Here is a 22236-nt window from a genome sequence, read left to right on the forward strand (position 1 = left end):
TTTGTTTCTTTCGGATGGAGAGAATGCCCCCTCCGCCCTGCCAGGCCGCCACTGGTCTTTTTGGAACGACAAGCCCCAGAATCTGAACAAGCGGCAGCAAAGTGCTTCCTTGGGCACTTCCTGCTTTAATGCCCACAGAGTGGCCGTGAGCAGCGCCTGGTCTCTGCAGCATACACAGCATTTACTGAGTGTTACTGGGAGGCTAGCAGAGTGCAGCAGTGGTGGCTTCAGAGCTCTTCGTGGGAGAATTGCGGTTGCCTCTACTTCCTCAGGTTTTTACTGGACTGCCGATACCTTGGCAGGAAGTCATCTCCAGAGCTGGGGTACTTGGAGTCTCTGTTTGGCTGGCCTGGATTTTGAGCCCCTCAACCAGAGAGCGGATAGAAAAGCTTAGAGCCCAGGATGTCCCAGGTAGAGCCAATAGGTTGGTTTTGTCAGCCCCAGGCCGTCGACGTCTCTCCACTGTTGTGGGAAATCCACCACTGTCCCCCACCTCTGCACCGCATGTCACCTCCTCCTCTCCTACCTTTAGGGCGGGGCTTCTTAATCAGAATCTAAGATCCCGTTGGAAAATCCAATTAGCAAGGAACGCTGAAAAACTCAAAATATATAAATAGAAAAAAATGTCAAAGAATTTCAAGGGATTCATGGGGTCCGGGATCCTTCAAAAGTTAAAATCCTTCTACTGGAGCCGTCCCTCCTTTTCCAGCCCTTCCTTCCTGATTTCAAATGAATGTTCAGCTCCCTAACCTCAGACGGCCTTTTTCAAATGAAAGGCTCAGCGCTCTTGTATCCTCATGCTTGTGGTTAAAGGTGATGGGGAAGTCCAATTAATGAGGCGTGATTTCCAAGACAGCGTCCTGGAGATGGCGTTAAATCCCCACTTCTTGCTGTACTTTTGGCTAGGCACGTGGCTTCTCTCAGGAAATTGTGAAGTTATGTAAAACAAGAGGGGGGTTATGTTTGGGAGGCCAAGCCAGCCTAACCTGTGAATGGAGGTTTGTCCCAAGGGGTCCCATCCTGAGTCCTGGTTGTCCATCATGTCCACCATCGTTTAAGGTTTCCCATTCGTCTGCAACACTGTACCCACCCCTGTCCTCCCCAGCTCCTGCCCCAGCGAACCTGCTCTTCAGGGATAGTGTCTAAGGGCAAACCACACTGAAGCCGTGTTTCTCAAACTTTTGGCAGACGTCGCTTTAGCTGGGGGTGGGGAGGCTCGTGAAACATGCAGATTTCTGGGTCTCACCTCAGAGGTTCCGAATCAGTGGCTCTAGGGAAGGGGTCCGAAACTGCCCTGTAACAAGTTATCTGTGGAAGGGTCCCCTGGTCACACCTGGGTAATTTGTTTTGGCCCTACAGAATGAGCAAAGACATGCAGGTAATGTGTGATCTTATTTTCTGGAAATAGAGCTCTTGTGCTGGGCTGTTTTATAAAAAAGAACCCTTTTCTCTACTTGGTGGTCAACTTTGGCTGACTATTAGGAGTTCCTGGAGTGCGTCCCAGTGTTTCATTATGAAACACGTAAGACATATAGAAAACATGGAAGAATTGTACGGTGACCACCCATATGCCCACTGATTAGGGTCTGCAATTAGCATTTTGCTATATGTTTGCTCTATCACACATCCATCCACCAATCTGTCCATTTGTCTATCCATCCATACACCTACCAATCTATCCATTTATCAATTCATACGTACATTTATTCTTCCACCAATCTATCCATTCACCAATCCATCCATCCATCCATCCATATTATTTGTTTTTTGGATGCATTTCAAACTCAGTTGCAGACCTGAGTACCTTCCACCCTTGTGTACTTCAGCGTGCATACCATTAACTAGGATTCAGTTTTTGTTTGTGATTGTCTATTTCAGGTAAAATTTACATACTGCGAAATGCACAACTAAGTGCGCCATTCACATCCTGACAAATAGCCATACCTGTGAAACCCAAGCCCGTATCATGATATAGAACATTCCTTCACCCCAGAAAGTTTCCTCAGGCCCTTCCCCTGTTAATTCCTCCTCCACTCTCCCACCAGAAACAGTTGATATTCTGATTTTTTTAAACTGTAGGTTAGGTTTGTCTGTGATCGAATTTTATATAAAAGGAATCATACAGTGTTTACCCTTTTGCTTAAGGCTTTTTCCTCCTGGGTAGCTTTTTAAAACTCCCAATGTCCAGGCTGCACAGCAGAGCAATGACATCAGTATTTAAAACAACATTCCCCAGGTGACTGCAGGGTACAGCCACGTTTGAAACTCACTTCTCTGGAGAGATTTCCCTATCTCTACCCATCCCCACCTTAAGCCCTGTCTCTCACCTGTCCCATCATAGTGGTTAACGTTCTCACATTAGGAATTTGTTTTCCTAGAGACCCATTCCCCCGTAGGTGTTTTTTGGTTGGTTGGTCTTTTTTTACGGGGGAGAGGCAGACTTTTTTTTTTTTTTAACATCTTTATTGGGGTATAATTGCTTTACAATGGTGTGTTAGTTTCTGCTTTATAACAAAGTGAATCCGTTATACATATACATGTGTTCCCATATCTCTTCCCTCTTGCGTCTCCCTCCCTCCCACACTCCCTATCCCACCCCTCTAGGTGGACACAAAGCACTGAGCTGATCTCCCTGCGCTATGCGGCTGCTTCCCACTAGCTATCTACCTTATGTTTGGTAGTGTATATAAGTCCATGCCTCTCTCTCGCTTTGTCACAGCTTACCCTTCCCCTTCCCCATATCCTCAAGTCCATGCTCTAGTAGGTCTGTGTCTTTATTCCCATCTTACCCCTAGGTTCTTCATGACCTTTTTTTTTTTTTCTTAGATTCCATATACATGTGTTAGCAAGAGGCAGACTTTTATATTAGTCCACAGAACATTTAGTATTCCTGCAGAAGTGGCTGCTTTGGGGTGACTTTAAGGTCATCATTTCACTGACGGTCATTCTGCAAATGACCAAGGGGCCCCCGTGCTTCCTTTCGGAACACAGGAGGCCTTAACACAACCCCTTGAGTACAGGAAGCAGTTTCAGAAAGGTCCCTGTCCCAGGTTAGTCCCAGTCCCTCTGCACTCTGGCTTCCAGAAGCACCGAGGCCCAGCCTCAGAAGGCATCCCTCTACCTTCTCATCCTCCCTCCAAAGTCATTAAAAACAAAACAAAACTAAACTAAAACTAAAATCGGTAAAGTATTAAGCTCTTCAACTTAGTACTAGATACCTGGGAATACTATCTCATGTACTATTACTAAGAGCCCGCCACAGGTTCAGTTTGCTTTGATCTTTCATGACTGTAGCTTCACATCCACCTTTTACCTTGGGACTCGCAACTCAACTGTGACGGGGGCCTTGTTATCCCCATCTGCAAAGGGAGAAACTGAGGCAGAGGGAGATATCCTGAATCACCCACATAACTGGTCCAGCACTTTTCTCTCGATTCTGGGGCTGCTTCTGTAGTGTTACTCAAAACATTTTTGTGAATCTCAGACCCCTTCAGAGTAACCGATGCAAGTATGGACCTCTCCCTAGAAAAACTGACAAGCTCTACTCATCTGCTATTAGGGGTTGGGGGGGGCGATTCATAGATCAGTTGAAGCCCTTGCAAGGTAAGAACTTCTGCTTCAAAACATAATTGTGTGGTTTATAAGCTCGTGTTCATTGAGCAGTGTGTCTGAAATATATGCTAAGCCTTTCCAAACGTTGTATCATTTGCCCATCCTGAGAGGCGGTGAATCTGATACTCCCATTTTACAGACGAGAGACTGAGGCTCAGAGAAAGGAAGAATTTAGCCAGCCCCACAGTGGCCAAGTTGGTGGCTGGGTACCAAAGGAAGGTACACCCACACAACCTAACTTCAGAGCTGCAACTTGAAATGACCACCCTGGTATGAACTTATATATATGAGATTTAAGAGGTTGCCAACCAAAGTTGTCATAAATGGTGGGTGCTCATGGCTAGAGAGGGCAGTGTCTTTGAGTCTCTTTTTTTTGACGCGGCATGTGGCATGCAGGATCTTAGTGCCCCCTGCAGTGGAAGCTCAGAGTCTTAACCACTGGACCGCCAGGGAAGTCCCAGTCTTTGATTTTCTTGCTGTCGCTTACATCAGACAACCCTGGTTGAATCAATGGTGGGAAATTCCCTTTACTTCTTTGTGTCCCCATGGCCTCGCCAGCGAGTTGGAGCAGCGTCCACCGTGCTTTTCTCCAGCTCAGTGGTGTGGTGAGATCCGAGTCATAAAGCGGTCGTGAAGCACTTTGTAGACGAGGAGGGAGCGATTCGTTATTTGCAGAGCAAAAACCCACTTGGGGTGAGCTGCCTCCTGTCCCTTGAGTGTCCACACACGTTAGATCAGAAGCGCTTCCCCAAGCGTATCAGAAAGTTAATAAACCGGGAAGACTCTCATGGGACTTTGGGGCCCCCCTTTTCATTTTAATAGCAGATTGAAGTGCTAGCGAGAGGAGAAATTTGCTCTTCGAGAACAGAGATTTCACAGTCCCCAGCCTCGCCCCAGTGCGCTGCTTTAGTCGTTTGAGAAAGGCTGCCAGAAACTGGGTAAGCATCGCCAGGGGAAAACAACAGAAACCTCCCAGCACCCCAGAACCTCTGCCACCTGCTCCCGTGAAAAGGCCAATTCAGTCGGCTGCAGTGGAAAACATTCTCGGGGCCGTTCGTTAGCAGGCTGCGTCGCCGTTTGGCCTTGGATTTCAATATTCCCTTGTAACGTTTTACAACCCAGACCCGGCGACAATGGTGTCATTCATGGCATCCGCTCACGTGGAACAGAATGTGGGAGGGAGGCGGAGCTGGGGAGAAGCTGGTCTGCAGCCCTGACACCCAGAGTGAGCTGAGGGACTCAGGACCCTGGTTGGTGTCCAGACTGGGCAGAGCGCGTCTGTGTCTGCAGGAGACAGCGGAGAGCAGTGGGATTTGACATTTGGTAAAGCAGGATTGATTGACAGTTTGACCGGTAAAGGTTGATGGTGCCTGGTGTAGCCAATATCTAACTCTGGCATCACAGAGGAGGATACTCTATGTAACAGAATGGTTGTGTCATCCCAGCAGTGATGGGAAGGCAGCAATTCCCTATTATCAGGTATAAGTTGGCAAGAGCTTTGGAATAGCCCTGACCTGGAGCACAGCTCGGCTTTACCTCTTCTTAGCTGGGTGATCCGGAGCAAGTTGCTTAGCCGTTCTGAGCCTCATTTTCTCTATCTCTAAAGTAAAGCTAATCGTAGTGATGAAATGGGATTCTTGCCAGGATCAAATGAAGGAAAGCATGTAAGTCAACCAGTACAGTAGCTGGGACATTAGGACGCACAGAGAGAACAACGTGGACGTTGAAGAGGAAGACGAGGATGAGGGTGGTGGAAAAACAGTCCCCAGTTGCTGCCCTCTTCCCAGACGCACGAGGGCTTTTCAACTTTCACTTTAATTCTCTGGTGTCCTGGATTCTTCAATGATGCTCTCAAACTGTGGAGGAAGATAGTTTATCTTCTCGTCATAGGGACGTTAGAGGCTTCTGCTGTGTTGCTACTCACTGAGTTCCTTTGATTGGTCCATTGATGAGTCCAGGAAAAACAATCCCGGGAATTCCCTGGCGGTCCAGTGGTTAGCACTCGGCGCTTTCAATGCCGAGGGCATGGGTTCGATTCCTGGTCAGGGAACTGAGATCCCGAAAGCATTGTGGCCAAAAAAAAAAAAAAAAAAGATGCCAGTGTTGTTTGTTGGTACCATTTTCTCCTCTTTGCCTCTGTAGCCCCATCCTGATTGAGAAGTCACTCTACTCTTCCATACCTCAATCTTGACACCTGTCAGATGGATTTGGGGATGTTGCATTTCAGGCATCAAGAAAGATGTGCGTGATTGATGGTGGGAATGATGTTTCAAGTTCTTCAGAGAGGAACAAACTGAGAGGGACAAGTGGTTATTGGGATAATATGCCTTTCCCACTTCTGTGAGTGTTAGTAATCAAAAGCAGAATTTGGCCTTTCCAGGGAGTAATTTTGCAATTTGGCAGTGCTGGAAGGGAGAATTCCACGGAGTCCATTGATACATTCTCTTGTAAATTCCCTCAGCCAACATTTTTTAAGAGTTATTTTCTTTAATTAAAAAAATAACGGTCTCCATTAAGAATATCAAATGAAAAGAGATTCCCCCCTTCCTGTTGGATCTCTGACAGTCCAGTACTTGAACTAAGCAAGACCTAAATAGAATTGCCAGTGAGATTTGACAACTTTTATGTTTTATTATTATTATAATTTTTCTTTCTTTTCTTCTTTTTTTTTTTCTTTCCATTACGTAGCTTCAGCAATCAAGGGAGAACTGTAAAGCTAATTTCATTCCTTTCAGCCTCCTGGCCCCAGGAGGAGAGCCTGAGCAGTGACGCTGCTCAGGATGGCGCCATCTTTAGTTCTGAGATGACACAGGCCACGGGAAAGCTGGGCTAGGAGACCCCTGGGTGTCGTGAGGGTGTCTGTAGCCTCATGGAAACTTGGCACATACTCCATTGTCCCCTGCCTGGTTACTCTGATGTACTTTCAGATGACAAAGGCAGGGGCCCAGGATGGAGATGGTCATCCCCCTGAGGGATGGGAGAAGTGAGAGAGGAATCTTGGGCCCCAAACACCCGCACCCCCAAAAGCATATTATGTTTTAAAATGGAAAGAAGTCAGTAGGAGATTGGCCAGAAGTAATTCGGGGACAGCTGGGTTAGAAATCTGGTGGTGTCTCTTTGTAGCTCTGTGATCCTGGGCAAGTTATTTAATCTGCCTGGGCCTCAGTTTTCTAATCTGTAAAATGGGGACTAAAGCAGTACCCACTTCACAGGGTCATGGAGAGGACGAAGTGGGCGGATGCAGCATTCTTCAAAATGTGCTAGGTGTAGTGCTCTTCGTACGCAAGATGATTTCAGGTGTACCTTTTTTTTTTTTTTATTTTGCGGTACGCGGCCTCTCACTGTTGTGGCCTCTCCTGTTGCGGAGCACAGGCTCCGGACGCGCAGGCTCAGCGGCCATGGCTCACGGGCCCAGCCGCTCCGTGGCATGTGGGATCCTCCCGGACCGGGCCACGAACCTGTGTCCCCTGCATCGGCAGGCGGACTCTCAACCACTGCGCCACCAGGGAAGCCCCAGGTGTACCTTTTGATTTGAATAGGTATTTACTTTAAATTGCATTAGAGAAACTGTAACTAGTACCCAACCCCCCTCATTGCATGTATATTACTACTCAGAGTGAGGCAAAACATATTTAGATAAAGAATTCATTTTAAAAATGGAATAAGTTAAAGTATAGTCGGTTCATGGCAAAAATCACAGCTAAGTTCGCGATTTCCTGATACATATTTCTTCTAGAGAGGCGTCCTTCCTCTGTTTCAGGCCGGGGGCCTCTCTGGCAGTCTAGTGAAGCTTAGGTATCACTTCTTAGATTAATCTGATTAAATGTGTAAAATAAGTTGCATTGATTGCCAAGGAAGCCAGTTATATTAAAATATAGTTGTCAAACTCTTTTCTAAATGGTGATATAGTCATATGCGCACTTTACGAACGTCTTAAGTAACAGGATCTAGTGGCAGGTCAAAAACGACTGTATTTTTGTAGTCATCATGAGCATAAATGGTGTCTGGAGACACATACAGCTGCAACGGGATGTGAAGCTATTTTGCTTCTGTTGATGACAGTCGCTAGGGCTGCTAACTGAACTGTGGCTTGTTGCTGACACCCAAACAGAAAGAAATACTAAATTCCAATTCAAGATTAGTGAAAACAAAGACATCATTTTGAAAATCTTAAGTTTACACCCCTAAGTTTTTCCCCAAAGTTAAGATCTCCAAGTTCAGGAGACAGACAGGCTTATGGCACTGCTCCCTCCCGAGAAATTTTATGGGCTGAAAGCACGAGTCATTTTGTAACGGCAGTCACGATAGTTTCTACTATGTGCCAGACATTTTCTAGAGTGTATTGTTGGGTAATTTCAACAATCTTGAGAGGTAACTGATGGTAATAGTAATGATTGTTTTCAACATGGAAGTATTCATCTAAACTTCGTAAGCGCTCACTGTAAAAAGAGCCAAGCCGTGCAGACGTACAGAAAGTAATAAGTTGATCTAAAAAGTCTCCCGGGGCTTCCCTGGTGGCACAGTGGTTGAGAGTCTGCCTGCCGATGCAGGGGACACGGGTTTGGGCCCCGGTCCTGGAAGATCCCACATGCTGTGGAGCAGCTGGGACCGTGAGCCATGGCCACTGAGCCTGTGCGTCCGGAGCCTGTGCTCCGCAACGGGAGAGGCCACAACAGTGAGAGGCCCGCGTACTGCAAAAAAATAAAAAATAAAAAAAATAAAAAAATAAAAAGTCTCCCGTAACCCCAACTTCTGGAGGGAACCTCTGGGATTCATTTCATAATCTAGACCATGTTGTTTCTCCCTTCTTTAACTTAATTCAGCTCACACAGATTTCTGAATTTGTGCATATCCAGCCTTCTCATCCTTTTCAAGGCTGCATAATATTCCATCGTTTAGCTCTATCAAAGCTGACGCTACCATTAATGAGGACATTTAGGTTATTTCTGGTTTTTCCCTTGTTACAGACAGTGCTGCAGAGAAAATTCTCATACTTACATCTTTGGATACTGACCTGATGGCTTCTTGGGAAAATCCTTCGTAATGGGATTGTATATTATTATTATTATTATTGTTACTGTTGTTGTTGTTTTGGCCACGCCTTATGGCAAACGGGATCTTAGTTTCTTGACCAGGGATGGAACCCGTGCCCCCTGCATTGGGAGCGTGGAGTTTTAACCACTGGACCACCAGGGAAGTCCCTGTATATTTTTAAAAATGGATGCTCTCAGGAATTCCCTGGTGGTCCAGTGGTTAGGACTCGGGGATTTCACCACCATGGTCCCAGGTTCAATCCCTGGTCGGGGAACTAAGATCCCACAAGCCATGTGGCGTGACCAAAAAAAAAAAAAAAAAGGGTGATATCATATTGCCTTCCAGAATAGATGGGCAAATCACCCTTCCATCAGCCTACACACTGTACTAGTTATTCTCCTGAACAAGGTTTCCTTCCCCCATCCCAAACGTTGGCAGCCCCCTCCTCTTTGTGCATGTGGGAATATTATGGGTTGGGCCGTTCTCTTCTTATACACCCCGGATGTTTCTCTCAATTCTACCTGTACCTTTGAGCTGTCCCTCCTCTCAGCTCCTTTGCAAACTCTCACTCTGATCCCTCCCCCACCCACCTGGCTTCCTTTGGGACTCTTGTGATGCTCAGCACCTCTTTCTTCCTTTCCAGGAGAGGTTTCTGTTGAATTTCCCAAACTCTTATGTGGAAAAAAATGGTCTGAAAGCTGAAGGGAAGGGAATGTGGAGGACGGATCCTATGAGTGTGAGGGACCAGATTTTGAGCACTTTGGAGGAGGCTGTACCTATGGCGTCATAAACTGAGGCTCAGAAAGGTTGTGGCCCAGAAGCCTGTGAGTGGTGGAGGTGGGACCTGAATTTGGATCTGCCTGGTCTTAGTCTCCATGCTCTTTTCTCTATCTCCTTTGTCCTCCTTTTTCTTCTCCTTTTCCTTCCCCCTCTCTCTCTCCCTCTACTCTGCCTCCAAAACTGTGACAGTCCTGCCGATGGCTACCATCTGTTGTGCCAAACACTGTTTTAAGCCTCTCACGTGTATTAACTAATTTCCTCTCTCAATAACCCTTTGAACCTGGGGTTTTTCATTATCCCTTTTTTACAGATGGGAAAAACAAGGCACGGAGAAGTTAAGTGTTATGTCATTGGCGACAAGTACGGCAACTCAAAAGGAAAGTCTAAGGCACGAGGAGCAAACTATTCAGATTAGGGTCACCTAGGTTCTTACGTGGCCACCCCAGGTGGTCAGCTACCATTCTTTACTAATGTTGGGCAAAGGCCACAGCCCCATTTTAAAGATGGAGACCCAGAAGTTAAGTCTCAGTGAGCTCTCAGCTCTTTAGCTTTTGAATTAGGGAATTCAAAGACGTCTAGAATAGGTTGAAATATTTCAACTGCCATGTGTGTTTATTGATTGTTGAGAGGGGTCTCAACTGGGGGTGCTCATTTATCTTTCTGCATATGTATAGAACTATTCATAAATCTACTCGCCTAATGTATAAGACATGAAAAGTGGTGACTAAATATATATGTATAGGATAGGATGCATTGGATGCACTTGAGTATAACTGGATTATTCATTCATCAAAGATCCCTTTGTTTCTTATTCTGTGAGTTTTCTGGTAGAGTCTTTGACCCTGTGGTTCAGCCAGTGGGAGGATCTCTATCAGGCCACTGATCAGTGATACTTCACATCTTCTCTCTTTCAGTAAAGAATATCCTGTGGTTCCCAGGAGCACAGTGAGACAGAAAGTGGCCTCCAACCACAGTCCTTTCAGCAGTGAGCCTCGAGCTCTCTCCGCCTCGTCCAACTTGGGATCCCAGTACCAGTGTGAGAATGGTGTGTCTGGCCCCTCCCAGGACCTCCTACCCCCACCCAACCCGTACCCGCTGCCCCAGGAGCATGGCCAGATTTACCACTGCACCAAGAGGAAAGGTGAGTGTGACAGCCCTGCCGTCCTGGCCACTGTCTGTACTTCTTCCTTCTTTTCCTTGAAAAAATAAGTACACATAACTACGTGTATTTATTTTTAAAATGTAAGCAATACAAAACTACAAAGAGATTGCAAGAAATTCAAACCATTCAAGTAAAGCTAAAGATTCCTTTGATGCGTCCCCCCGCTTCCTTGGGGAAAACTTATTTGAAATGTTCAGACCCATTTATTTATTTACACTTGCACACACCCACAAATACAAAGAGTTTTGCTTTTAGTTTTAACAGTTGATATCATACTGCATCTGTTTTGCAATTTGCATTTTTTTAAACTTTAGAATGCATCGTAGATACCTTTTCGTGAACTTAGAGTGGCCTCATTCTTTTTAGAAGCTGAAGAGGAAGTATTGCCCCAAAAGGATAAAGCTGAGTTTATGTTGCCACTAGTCGTCAGGGAGTGTGCTTCCAGGGAACCTCCTTGGAATTGGATGTGCCCTTTAGTTCACATGCAGGGTTTCTCCCAAGTGGATTCTGAGCTCTTCTTTCCTTTCCAGATCAAATCAATACCGAAAAAGGCAGGGAGGGAGAGAACAAAATCACAATAGATTTTTCTCTCCTGTGCATCCCCTCTTTAAATCTACTAGGCTGCGGTCTGAGACACAACCTCGTTTCCTTTGCTAAATGAGAAATGGATGATTTTTTTCCCTAAGTTATCTGAGTCCAGAGTGGAGGTTAAGGAAGGAAATTTCTGACAGTTTTTCGAGGCAGAATCGAAATTTCTGACAGTTTTTCGAGGCAGAATTGAAGGCGTTGATGCGGGCAGTGGGACCAGAGAAACAGATTTGAGTCTCAACTCTGCCCCCAGCTTCCTGTGTGACCTCAGGCAGGCGTCCTAGCCCTGCTGTGTGTCACTTTCTCCCTTTGTAAGTGATGCTCAGTTCCCTAGAGCAGTTGGTACTTGGTAAGCTGGGTGACAGCTATGAAGGAATAAGTGGCAGGTATCCCTGCAGAAAGTGAGTCCTGGGAGGAAGTGAAGAGAAGGCTGCTTATCTAGGTGAAGGTCTGGGATAACAGACATAAGGGGAGGGGGCCATGTAGCCTCGTGCTTATGCCTGTGGTCTTCAGAGTCAGAAAAGCAAGATGAATCCTACCTTTGCCATTTTCAAATGTTTATGATTAGGTGCGAGTTACTTAGCAAACATCACTAAAAGTTACTCTAAACATCACTAAAAGTCATCTATAGGTTCGGGCCCGTGATTGGACCTGTCTCATAGACTCGGTGTGAAGATGACATGAAATCATGCTTGTCCTGTGTTCAGCACAGGGTTGACTTAATAAACCGGCCCTGTTTCGCTCCAGCAGGCCCACGGCTCCATCTTTAGAGTGGCCCTGTTGGGCCTCACAGCCCTAGCAGCCAACACGACGCCTGTCAAAGCCCAGTGCCTGGTGCCTGGACCCTTTTTTTTTTTCTCTTTCTTTTTGGGCTGTGCTCATGGCATGTGGGACCTTACTTCCCCAGCCAGGGATCGAACCCGCACCCCCTGCAGTGGAAGCACGGAGTCTTAACAACCGGACCGCCAGGGCAGTCCCCCATGGGTTTTCTTTAAAAAAACAAACAAACAAAACCCAACAACTCACTAACCAGAACCAATAGAAAAGGATGCTTTTGCAGCTTTCTCTGGAACGGGGGTGACGTCAGGAAAGGATCACGGTTTGGTGATTTGACATTTACTGAAATCACGTTTTGAAAGAGGGAAGAGCTATCATGGCTCCAAGCCTGGGGCTGGGGAGCTGACTTGGGTGAGACTGAGCTTCCCAGACTTACCTGAAGCCCATCCAAGCTCCTTGGATCTGGAAGTCCTGCGCAATATCACCCCATCAGGCCCCCTGGCCCAACTCCCAGCACCACCGCTGCCAGATGGGCTGGAGACCAGATGCCTGCAAACATGCCTCTTCAGGCACAAGCAGGGGTTAAGAATGTCCCATGAAACACAGGTCCCTGCACAGAGATTCTGTTTTATATTATATTTAAGGGTGCCCTGCCTAGGTTCCAGACCACAGCCTTTTCAAGAACGTTATTAAGTAGGTACTCTTATTAACCCACTTTATAAACGGGGAAACTGAGGCCCACAGAGGGAAAATTGTGAGCTCATGGTTCTTGAAGGCAGCATTTGAACCCAAGCCTGGTCTGCAGACTCTGCCTGGGCCCTGAACCACCGCCCTATCTGCCTCCATTACCTTTGCTTATGGGCTACGGTCTCCAAATTTCATCGTCCACCAGAGATCTGCTCTTGAGGCTGGGTCGAACACGCTGATTAAGAGCTCACCAGGTTTGAATTAAAGAGTTCTTTCGATTAAATTAATGCCAGACCAGCAGAAGAGAAGGAAGTTACAAAGAATCAGGGCGCTGTTTTGAGTTCAGCATTTACAGCAGCATCCTTGTAAACGCACTCCTGGAGGATGCAGGGTGGAGGCTTTGAACGCAAGCCTGACGGACCCTCTTTGGGTGATGTGAGGACTTGGTTTGCGTGGGGGTGTTGTGCGGGATCCTCGAGTGAACTTGGGATCCACTTGAGGCGGCCCCTGGGGAAGCTAGAGTCAGTGGCTGGTCCGTTGCCGTATGTTCCAGCGGCTGACACTTCGCAGCAGTGTGACCGTGGGTCAGTTGCTTCTCAGCTTTCTCAACAACCTTTTCTGCAGAATGGGGATGACGGTAGCACCTACCCCGCAGGATCGTTAGCAGATGAAATGAGATGATCCAGGTAGAGCACCTAAAAGAGTGCCTGGTACCTGTAAGTCCTCTATTGAACGTGAGCTAGCCCTGCCCTTGGGAAACTCACACGGTTGCAGGCAGCTCACACATTCAATGACTTATTATAGATTTGTTTGATGACAGTGGCGATCGAATGCTCGAATGCTATAACGGAGACACGGAAAGTGTTAACAAAATGCCGAGTGGGGTATCGATTGGACTAGGCTAGGGCATCAGGGGAGAATTTCAGCTGAGGTCTGCGGAGAGTGGGAGTTGGATAGGAGATTGGGGTGCCGAATGGGTGTCCAGGCGTTGAGAAGAGCACGCGTGCAGCCCCTCGGAAGATGGGGAGCCCGCTCCCACTGGGGCAGTGGATGGGAGGCCAGGGTGGCTGGAGCGCAGAGCAGGGGAAAGTGACGGGAGGGGAGGTTGCCAAGTAAGGCAGGGGCTAGCACGACGCCAGCCCTTGTGAGCCATTTTGGGGGGTTCGGATTTTAGCCTAACACCGATGGGCGGCCATTGGAGGGGTCTGAACCCCTGAGTGGCAGGATTCAGGTTGTGCTTTGAGGCGGTCACTTTGCTGTGATAGAACTGATGCCAGGGCCCCGTTCAGAGGCTGTTGCAGGCTCTGAGGTGTGAGATGACGGTGGCTCAGGCCGGGGTGTGTGGAGAAGAGCTGGCGATGTCGGGAGAGTCAGGACCTCGTGACTGGTTGAAGATAACAGGGTGAAGAATTGCCCCTCGTTCACGGACGCGTACACTGGGGCTCAGAGAGATTGAGAAACTTGCCCAGAGTCACCCAGCTAGTGAGCCGCTCCGCCCCAAATTCATACATACTGAGGTCTGTGCACTCGGGGTGCCAGGCTCTTTTCACCTCTGCAGAAACCTCTGCCCTTCTCACCTCCCTCCACCCCCCAAAAGGGAGCTCCCAGAGACAGAGAACATTCCAGCCAAGCTCGGTCTGTCCTGCCTGCCTGCCTCGGAGACGACAAAAAGCAATTCATCATCAACCTCCATTGTAAAGTGATAAGGAATCAGCCGAGGTTTCCTTCCAGTTTGGGACTCCCGTTAAGTGATAACTCCATGGGTGGCTTCCCCCGACCCGGCCCCTGACTGCCCCACTATCTGACTTCCCCTCATTGTCTGTCTCCTTTCCAACCAGCCCAGGAGGCAGCCCCAATGAAATGTCAAAGGGCCAGGCCGGCCAGAGGGCCCCTTGTGTTTGGACCCGGCTGTCTCCAAACTATCTCTCTCGATGGTTGGAGCCAAAAAAGCTGGGAAGGTCTTTTATCAATGCCACTCAATCAAATCCAGGACCCCAGGGCCTGGGAGAGCACTTGTCTGTCTTTCTTTCCCCCTCCCACCCTGACTACCCTCCCCACAGTTAGAAACCAAAGGCAACCCAAATAAAGATTTCAGCAAAGCCATTTTCTGCGCTGGTACGGAGAGGGAATCGGAGAGAGTAAAGGGCTTTGCATCTTCTCAGTCTCCGTAGTTTGTAGAGCGATTCTACCTCCTTTTCTTTACTGGGTCTTCACTGCAGTCTTTGAGCCGTGGGAGATGCCCTCCCATCCCCATTTTGCAGGGGGGAAAATAGAGGACTAAGAGCTTGGATTCCCAAGGTTATGTGGCTGGTGAGTGGCCGATCCGGGATGCGTTCATCAAGTAGATATTAACAGTACACTTACGTTGTACTGGGCACTGTGCTGTGTGCTGAAGACAAGGGGAGAGCACGATGGAAAAGGTCCCTGATCCCAGGAAACTTGTATTCTCGCTGTGGGAGACAGAGAGTAAGCAAGTCAGTACATTTCATGGCTTCAGATAGTGGCTGAGATCTGAACTGGAGTCTTTTGATTCCCAATCTAGGATCTGCCCACAATACCATCCTAGTTCTTTGCACTTTAAAGTTAAGAGCTAACAGCGTGGGGACAAACGCACACACAAATCCATCCATCCATCCTTAAGTGTCAAGGTTACCACCTTGTCATACTCTCTGAACACAGTGGGTTGCATGAAGGCTGAAAGGTTGGGGCCATCTAGCCGAAGGAGCACTGTTTGAGGAGTCCAAAGGCCTGAATTAGAGTCCTACTTCTGACTTGCTGAAGGTCACTCAGCTGAGGAGTGGCTGCTCACTGCTCTACCTCCAGGGTCTGTCTGTGAAGACTCCACCACGGTCTTTCATCTGAATGAACTCCAGCAGCAAGGGAAATGACCCATTTGGGAATGGTGACAGTATTTACTCAATGGCATCAGTGATTTGCACGCAGCTCTGTGAGTTTTCTAGCTCTGGAAGCCACCCGAACACCTTCAAGTATTGGATGACCTTCACAGAGCCATCTGTCCGATCTTCCAAGGGGGAAAACAGAGTCGACCCACATTACTTGGGCAGATAAGATTTGAATACTTACTTTAGGTACGAGGAAGATAGAAACTAGACTGCACTGTTATTATCTCAATTCCTACATGAAATGTAGGTATTATCCCCACGTACAAACAAGAACTGAGACTGGAATGGTCCAATGGTTCGCCCAAGGTCACGTAGCCAGTGAGTCAGAGACGTAACTGTGCCCTAAGATCTGTGTTCTGGATTCATCATTAAAGTCACTTTATCCAGAATCGACAACATCCAGAAACACGCAAGGCACCAGGGTTTTTCACACTGCCGTGTGGTGATCCGTGGTCAGAATCACGAAGAGGTTTACTATTGTCCAAGAGACTCCTCTGGGCTCGGGACATTATATCAGTATAATTGACCACCCTTACGCAACTTTCTGAAACCAAGCCGTGGACTCATCTGATTGAGGACTTGACCCTTGACTGCAGCCATTCCCCAACCGTGGAAGAGAAACAGGACTCGTCTGGGACAGAGGTCTTTGCCGTTGATCAGTTATCAGGCTCCCAATAAAAAGATAGAAACCAAACCGTCACGAAAATAAACACAGAGATTACATCCCAAGCATTTATCACGATCGACGTGAAATTTGGATCCTGGCTTTGGAATTTCTTTACAGTGAGATGAGAACCAAGAGGCACTGGAGAATGCTCACGTCCTGTTTCCATCAATAAGCCAGCATTGAGTTTTTCTTAGGACTCTGCATCAGATCTTTGGGGTATTAAGGATTGGAATGTGTAATTTTACGATTTTCCAAAATGTGCTCTGGCCTTTTTCATATTATTCTTCCTTCTTTACTTGTAACCAGTCTGGAAGGGGATCAGAAACTCGGGAATGGTTCGTTTGCCTTGTTTTTTTTTTTTTTTTCCTCTTGCCAGGGTACCCTGCAGCTGTACTTTCTATTATTGAAGAGAGGAACGCCCTGGTTAAATGGAAAACCCAAAGGTTATGATTCCAGCAACAATGGAAACATTCAGATTTATGGACCTTAGGGGGTGGGTGGAAGGAAGAATAGAGGGAAGGGATCAAGGGAGGAGGTGGCCAGGACAAGAAAAGAAATAAGTCAAGAGAAGCAGTGTCTTTAAGACGCCCTCAAAACGCCCGGTTGAAAAGTGAAAAAACGTGGACGCTTGCTCATCTGAATGTCTTCAAACATCGGGATGGTTGGCACCATGTGGCTAGAACACCTGGAAGAGTGAGGACTGCATTTTTCACTTTTTTTTTAGACCGATGTTTGGGCATCCTACGGGTCCCAGATGTGTCGCAGAAAGAGTCTAGTTAAAAATAAGTTTGCTTGCTGTTAGGTGGGTACAACGTTTGTGTAGATATGTGTTATTTGGGGAGATTTTTGACTTACCTGGGGGTATCACTCGGAGAATGATGCGAGTAGAGGGGTTTGGTGGAACCCACACCTGTTGGTTTATAGTCCAGGGTGAAGCCGTAGGACTTCCTGTGGGGAGAATGACTGACTTGGAGCTTTACATCCAAGGAGCACCTGCTCTTCACACAGTGTCAGCCTCCTGCCCTTACAGGTCCTGCCCTCATGCAGGGGAGGATGGAGAGGGGCCAAGGATGTGTGCGGAGCAGGACCACAGCTACCAGTTGACCAGCACCTGGCACTCGGTAACGGCTCAGTCAGTATCTGTTGGATGACTTGAGTGAGTGGCGTTGCGTAGTAGAAATCGAGAGAGCTTGGAGGCAAGTTGTGGTCGGCAAGGTGAAGCAGACCCAGCTTTGATTCCAGCCTCTGCCCCTTCCCAGCTTCGTGGCCTTGAGCAAGTCACTTCTCTGAGCTTCAGTTTTTGCCTCTAAGAGATGAGAACGAGAGCAGCCGCCTTGAGGAACGACTCTAGGAGATTAGAGTCAGGTCACTTAGTAGGTGCTTAATAAATCATGGCTCTTCTTTCTTTCCTTACTTAGTCCTGCGTCCTGCCCACATGCCATCAACCATCACAGTGGTGACAGTTGTGGGAGTGTCCCAGTGTTTCATTTTTCTTTATACTTGCCAAACTCAGGCATATTTCTTTTCTTTTCTTTTTTTTTAAATAAATTTATTTATTTTAGGCTGCGTTGGGTCTTCGTTGCTGCACACGAGCTTTCTCTAGTTGCGGCAAGCGGGGGCTACTCTTCATTGCGGTGTACGGGCTGCTCATTGCGGTGGCTTCTCTTGGTGTGGAGCACGGGCTCTAGGCACGTGGGCTTCAGTAGTTGTGGCTCGCGGGCTCTAGAGCGCAGGCTCAGTAGTTGTGGCGCACAGGCTTAGTTGCTCTGCGGCATGTGGGATCTTCCCGGACCAGGGCTCGAACCCGTGTCCCCTGCATTGGCATGTGGATTCTTAACCACTGCGCCACCAGGGAAGCCCAACCAGGCATATTTCTTAACGTTATTCATTAGAAAGAGATTGGAAGCGAGGAAAGAAAAATCTCCAGTTTGGGGAGTAAAATTCCAGCCAAGGAATGAATCTGTATGAGGTTTACATCTTGGTAGAAACCCCCAAGCATTGCTTCCCTTGAAGGAAACACCTGGAGGTGTGTTATTACAGACGAGGTCTGCCATGACACAGGTGGTGTTACCCTGGTAACAAGAGCTGCCCTTGGTGATGGGTATCAGGAGATTTACATGCTCGATTTTATTCCTTAGCTGCCCAGTGAGGTAAGTATTGCTAACTCTGATTCAAAGGTGATAAAAATGAGTCTCAGAGATGGCAGATGCCTTGCTAGTGTCACACCGACATTAAGTACAAGAGCTGGATTCAGACTCACGCATGTCTAAGTTTCTTAACCTGAGGTCTGCATTTTAGGGAGTCCTTGAGCCCCTGAAGTTGTGTGCATCACTTTGGTCTATACATACAGTTCTCAAAACTTCGTGTTTCAGTTTATTTTTCTGGGACAGAAAAGAGCCCAGCTCTTTTGTTAGTCCCCAGAGGGGTCAGTGACCCCAAAGTGGTTAAGGAAGACCCTCTTTCAGAGACAGAACTCTCTCTACTGCTCTCCACTAGGGATTAATTAGCGCTTACAGAAGGGAAGTGACTTGTTCAGTGATGAAACAGTGACACGTGAATTGGTACCAACTCAACAGATCATGACTGGGTCCTTGTTCACATAAGGCATCAGGAAAGGATTTGGGGATTCATTCGGGCTCCCGTCCATTTATCCACTTTTCCATCCACTGTTCCATCCATTGCACAAGTATTTGCTGCGTGTCTTTCTGTCTAGCATGGCATGGAAGAACAGGAATTTTGTCACGAGATTCCTAGGATTCTAATCTTAGCTCCACTGTTTATCAGCCATATAAGACCTTGGACACGTTTCCTGACCTCTGTGTGTCTCCCTTCATCTGTAAAATGAGGAGACTGAGAGAACCCACCTCATGGGGTTGTTGAGAAGATTAAACGGGTGACCTCGTGGAGAGTACTCAGAAGAGTGCCAGGCAGAGTAAATGCTGTATGTGTTGTTACTGTTACTGTTGATGCTGTTGTTATTATTTTTGTCACTAGGTACGTCCCAGGTTCTGGGAATACAGTGATGGGTAATCCAGACCATGTCTTGCCTTCATGAAGTTCACATGCTGGGGAGGATGGAAGATAATAATTGTTATTTACTGAGTGTTCCCTTGTACCAAGCTCTGGACTAAGTACTTAATCTATATGTTCCCATTTCATTGTCAACACTTCCCTTTCTAGGAGGTGCTGTCATGACCCTTTCCATTTTACAGATGAAGAAACTGAGCTCAATTTCCCCAGTTTACTAGAAACTATACAAAGCATCTTTTCTAATGATTGCATTAATGTTCTATTGAGGGAATACACTGAAAATTATTAAAAAAAAAAAAAAAAAGGAAACTGAGCTTGGAAAGGTCAAACTGTTTGCTTAGAACTCCGTAGCCCAAAGTCTTAGCCGTGACAGTCCACCCTCTTTTTATCAGAATGGAGGTTGGAGCCAACCATCTTCCGGACTTAATTCTTCTGTCCTTGGGCCAGATGGCTGTCTCTGCCTTGAGCTATGGGGTAGCTGATCTGGCCTCACGGGTGTCTGTCCTCCTGTCTCAGCAGATGAAGAATGTTCCACCACAGACCATCCCTATAAGAAGCCCTACATGGAGACGTCGCCCAGTGAAGAGGACCCTTTCTACCGCTCCGGCTACCCCCAGCAGCAGGGCCTGGGTGCCTCCTATAGGACAGAGTCAGCCCAGCGGCAGGCCTGCATGTATGCCAGCTCCGTGCCGCCCAGCGAGCCCGTGCCCAGCCTGGAGGACATTAGCTGCAACGCCTGGCCCAGCATGTCCTCGTACAGCAGCTGCACGGTCACCACCGTGCAGCCCATGGACAGGCTACCCTATCAGCACTTCTCTGCTCACTTCACCTCGGGGCCCCTGGTCCCCCGGCTGGCTGGCATGGCGAACCATGGCTCCCCGCAGCTCGGAGAGGGAATGTTCCAACACCAGACCTCCATGGCCCACCAGCCTGTGGTCAGGCAGTGCGGGCCTCAGACTGGCCTCCAGTCCCCCGGCAGCCTTCAAGCGTCAGAGTTCCTGTACCCTCACGGCGTGCCAAGGACCCTGTCCCCGCATCAGTACCACTCGGCCGTGCACGGAGTCGGCATGGTTCCAGAGTGGAATGACAGCAGCTAAGGCGAGGCCTACTCCTTCACTGCCATTTCCAGAGGGAGGGGAGAGAGGGAGAGGGACAGTCGCAGGGAGAACCCCAAGGACGAGATGTCTCATTTCACCCCATGTTCACGTCTGCACTTGAGAACCCCCCACCCTGCCCCAACACTGATGTAATCAGTCGCTTGAAACCACAATTCAAAAAATGTGACTTTGTTTTGTCTCAAGACTTAAAAAACCGCCAAGAGGAGATGAGTCTTTGCCTCCCCCCGCCCCTCCCCCCCACCACACTCATCAACCGGCCACATTCACACCACCTCCAGATGCCCTCCTTGATTTCTTTTCTTTTGGTCTCCAGAAAGTCCTGCCTCCTGGAGTGTTTGATCCTCATGCGTAGTTAGAGTCCTTCCCTGTCTTGGTGTTAATGTTGACGTTGTTATATAATAAATAATAATATATTTTTTTTCTTTCCATTTTCTTAACGGGACCCAGTCCCTTATTTTGGGGGAGGTCTGAGGCAAGTATGTTTCAAAATATGTATTTGTGCAGTTGCCCTCAAATACTCCTCCACCCCCAAACCTAAATCCGCAACCCTCCGCCTTGACTAAGAAATTACCTACCTCTGCCATGTGGTGTCTCCGATTTTGTCCTCCCTTCCCCATCCTCACGAAGTCCAGTTTCGCCTGCTACCAACCAGTGGAGTCAGGGTAACACCAGACTCCATCTGGCATCCTATCTTACTCGACCCTCCCTGTGTTCCCGGCTCCGTGTTTTTCCCGCCCGCTAAAACGTGGCCTATAGCTTCCCGACCGGAAAGCTTGCTTTGAAAAACTTAAAAAGCCCCGGTTTACATGCGGGCAGAACTGTGATAAGCAAGGCGCAAGCTCTGTGCTGACAAGAGTTGTGAAAAAGCCAAAATAAATATTCGTCCTGATAAAAAAAACAAAGCCAGCCCCCAGCTTCCAAACCTCCATCACTGACGACCCAATCTGGATACAAAGGCAAAAGCCACCATCCTAAAGAAGCAGCCAGACGTGCTCACTGAGGAACGTTCTCCAAAGACATCACACCAGCACCAAATGCAGGCCCAAACTGTGGTTACTGAAGGCAGAAAACAGAATGAAAAAAAGTGTGTAAGTAAAATGTTATTGCAGGGTTCTTCAGATGTAATAGTTTACTGGTACTATTTATTTATAAATAGGAGGTCTAATTAAGTAATAACCTGAAATGAAATCCAGCATGGGATCTGGCCCAAAGCTTTTAATTTTATGGATACTCAAAACCAAGTTTGCGTTGTTTTTGTTTTTTTTTTCCTTTCAAATGTGCTTTGCTTTCTTGATTAAAAAAGTGTTGTTTTGTGTTTTTTTTAACTGACCCTAATAAAGAGAACAGGGTAATACGTGAGACTGCGTATGTTCAAGTACGTGAGAGTGTGTGTCTGTTTGTCACGTGAGTGTCTTTATGCGATGATGTCTTTTTATGTTGCTAAGGCGGGGGGCGGGTGAGAATTAAGTACTCGTTTCGTATATTTGTGTGCCAGTTAAAGCCTAATAAATGCCATGTGCTTAAAAAAGTACAGGGACTTGAACACCCATTTTTTCTCCCCTGTTCTTTCGATGGACTGATTTGAGAGGAAATGTGGTGGAGGAAACTGCGCTCTCCGGTTGTTCTCAGGGGTATTTGGAATCCTGTACTTGAGCGTAATGGAGCTGAGTGTGTTCACCACTGGTTTAGGTCTCTGGAATGCAGATATTTGTTTTAACTGAATTTGGGTCGGCATCGGAAAGGAAAAATCATCAGGAATCCCAGCTGATCAAAAAATGATATCGGCCATACTGTACATAACACCTAATCCTTGGTTTTCTGAAGGATCTCCCTCTTTGAGTTAATTTACTGCCAGCAAGGGTTTTGGAGGTCCCGATA

General features: G+C 47.4%; 1 protein-coding gene across 1 annotated transcript in view; it reads left to right on the plus strand.

Annotated features, from left to right (window-relative positions):
- TBX5 (T-box transcription factor 5) overlaps window positions 1-20607 on the plus strand; it is a 42642-nt gene extending 22035 nt beyond the window's left edge. The window contains exons 7-8 of the mRNA XM_082667236.1: window positions 10341-10567; window positions 19760-20607. Of these exons, the coding sequence (XP_082523362.1) occupies window positions 10341-10567; window positions 19760-20337 (805 nt within the window). The 3' untranslated portion in view covers window positions 20338-20607. The remainder of the gene's footprint in view (window positions 1-10340; window positions 10568-19759) is intronic.
- The last annotated feature ends 1629 nt before the right edge of the window (window positions 20608-22236 follow it).

This window comes from Grampus griseus (genome assembly GCF_964374135.1).
Source record: "Grampus griseus genome assembly, chromosome: 12".
Classification (NCBI taxonomy): domain Eukaryota; kingdom Metazoa; phylum Chordata; class Mammalia; order Artiodactyla; family Delphinidae; genus Grampus; species Grampus griseus.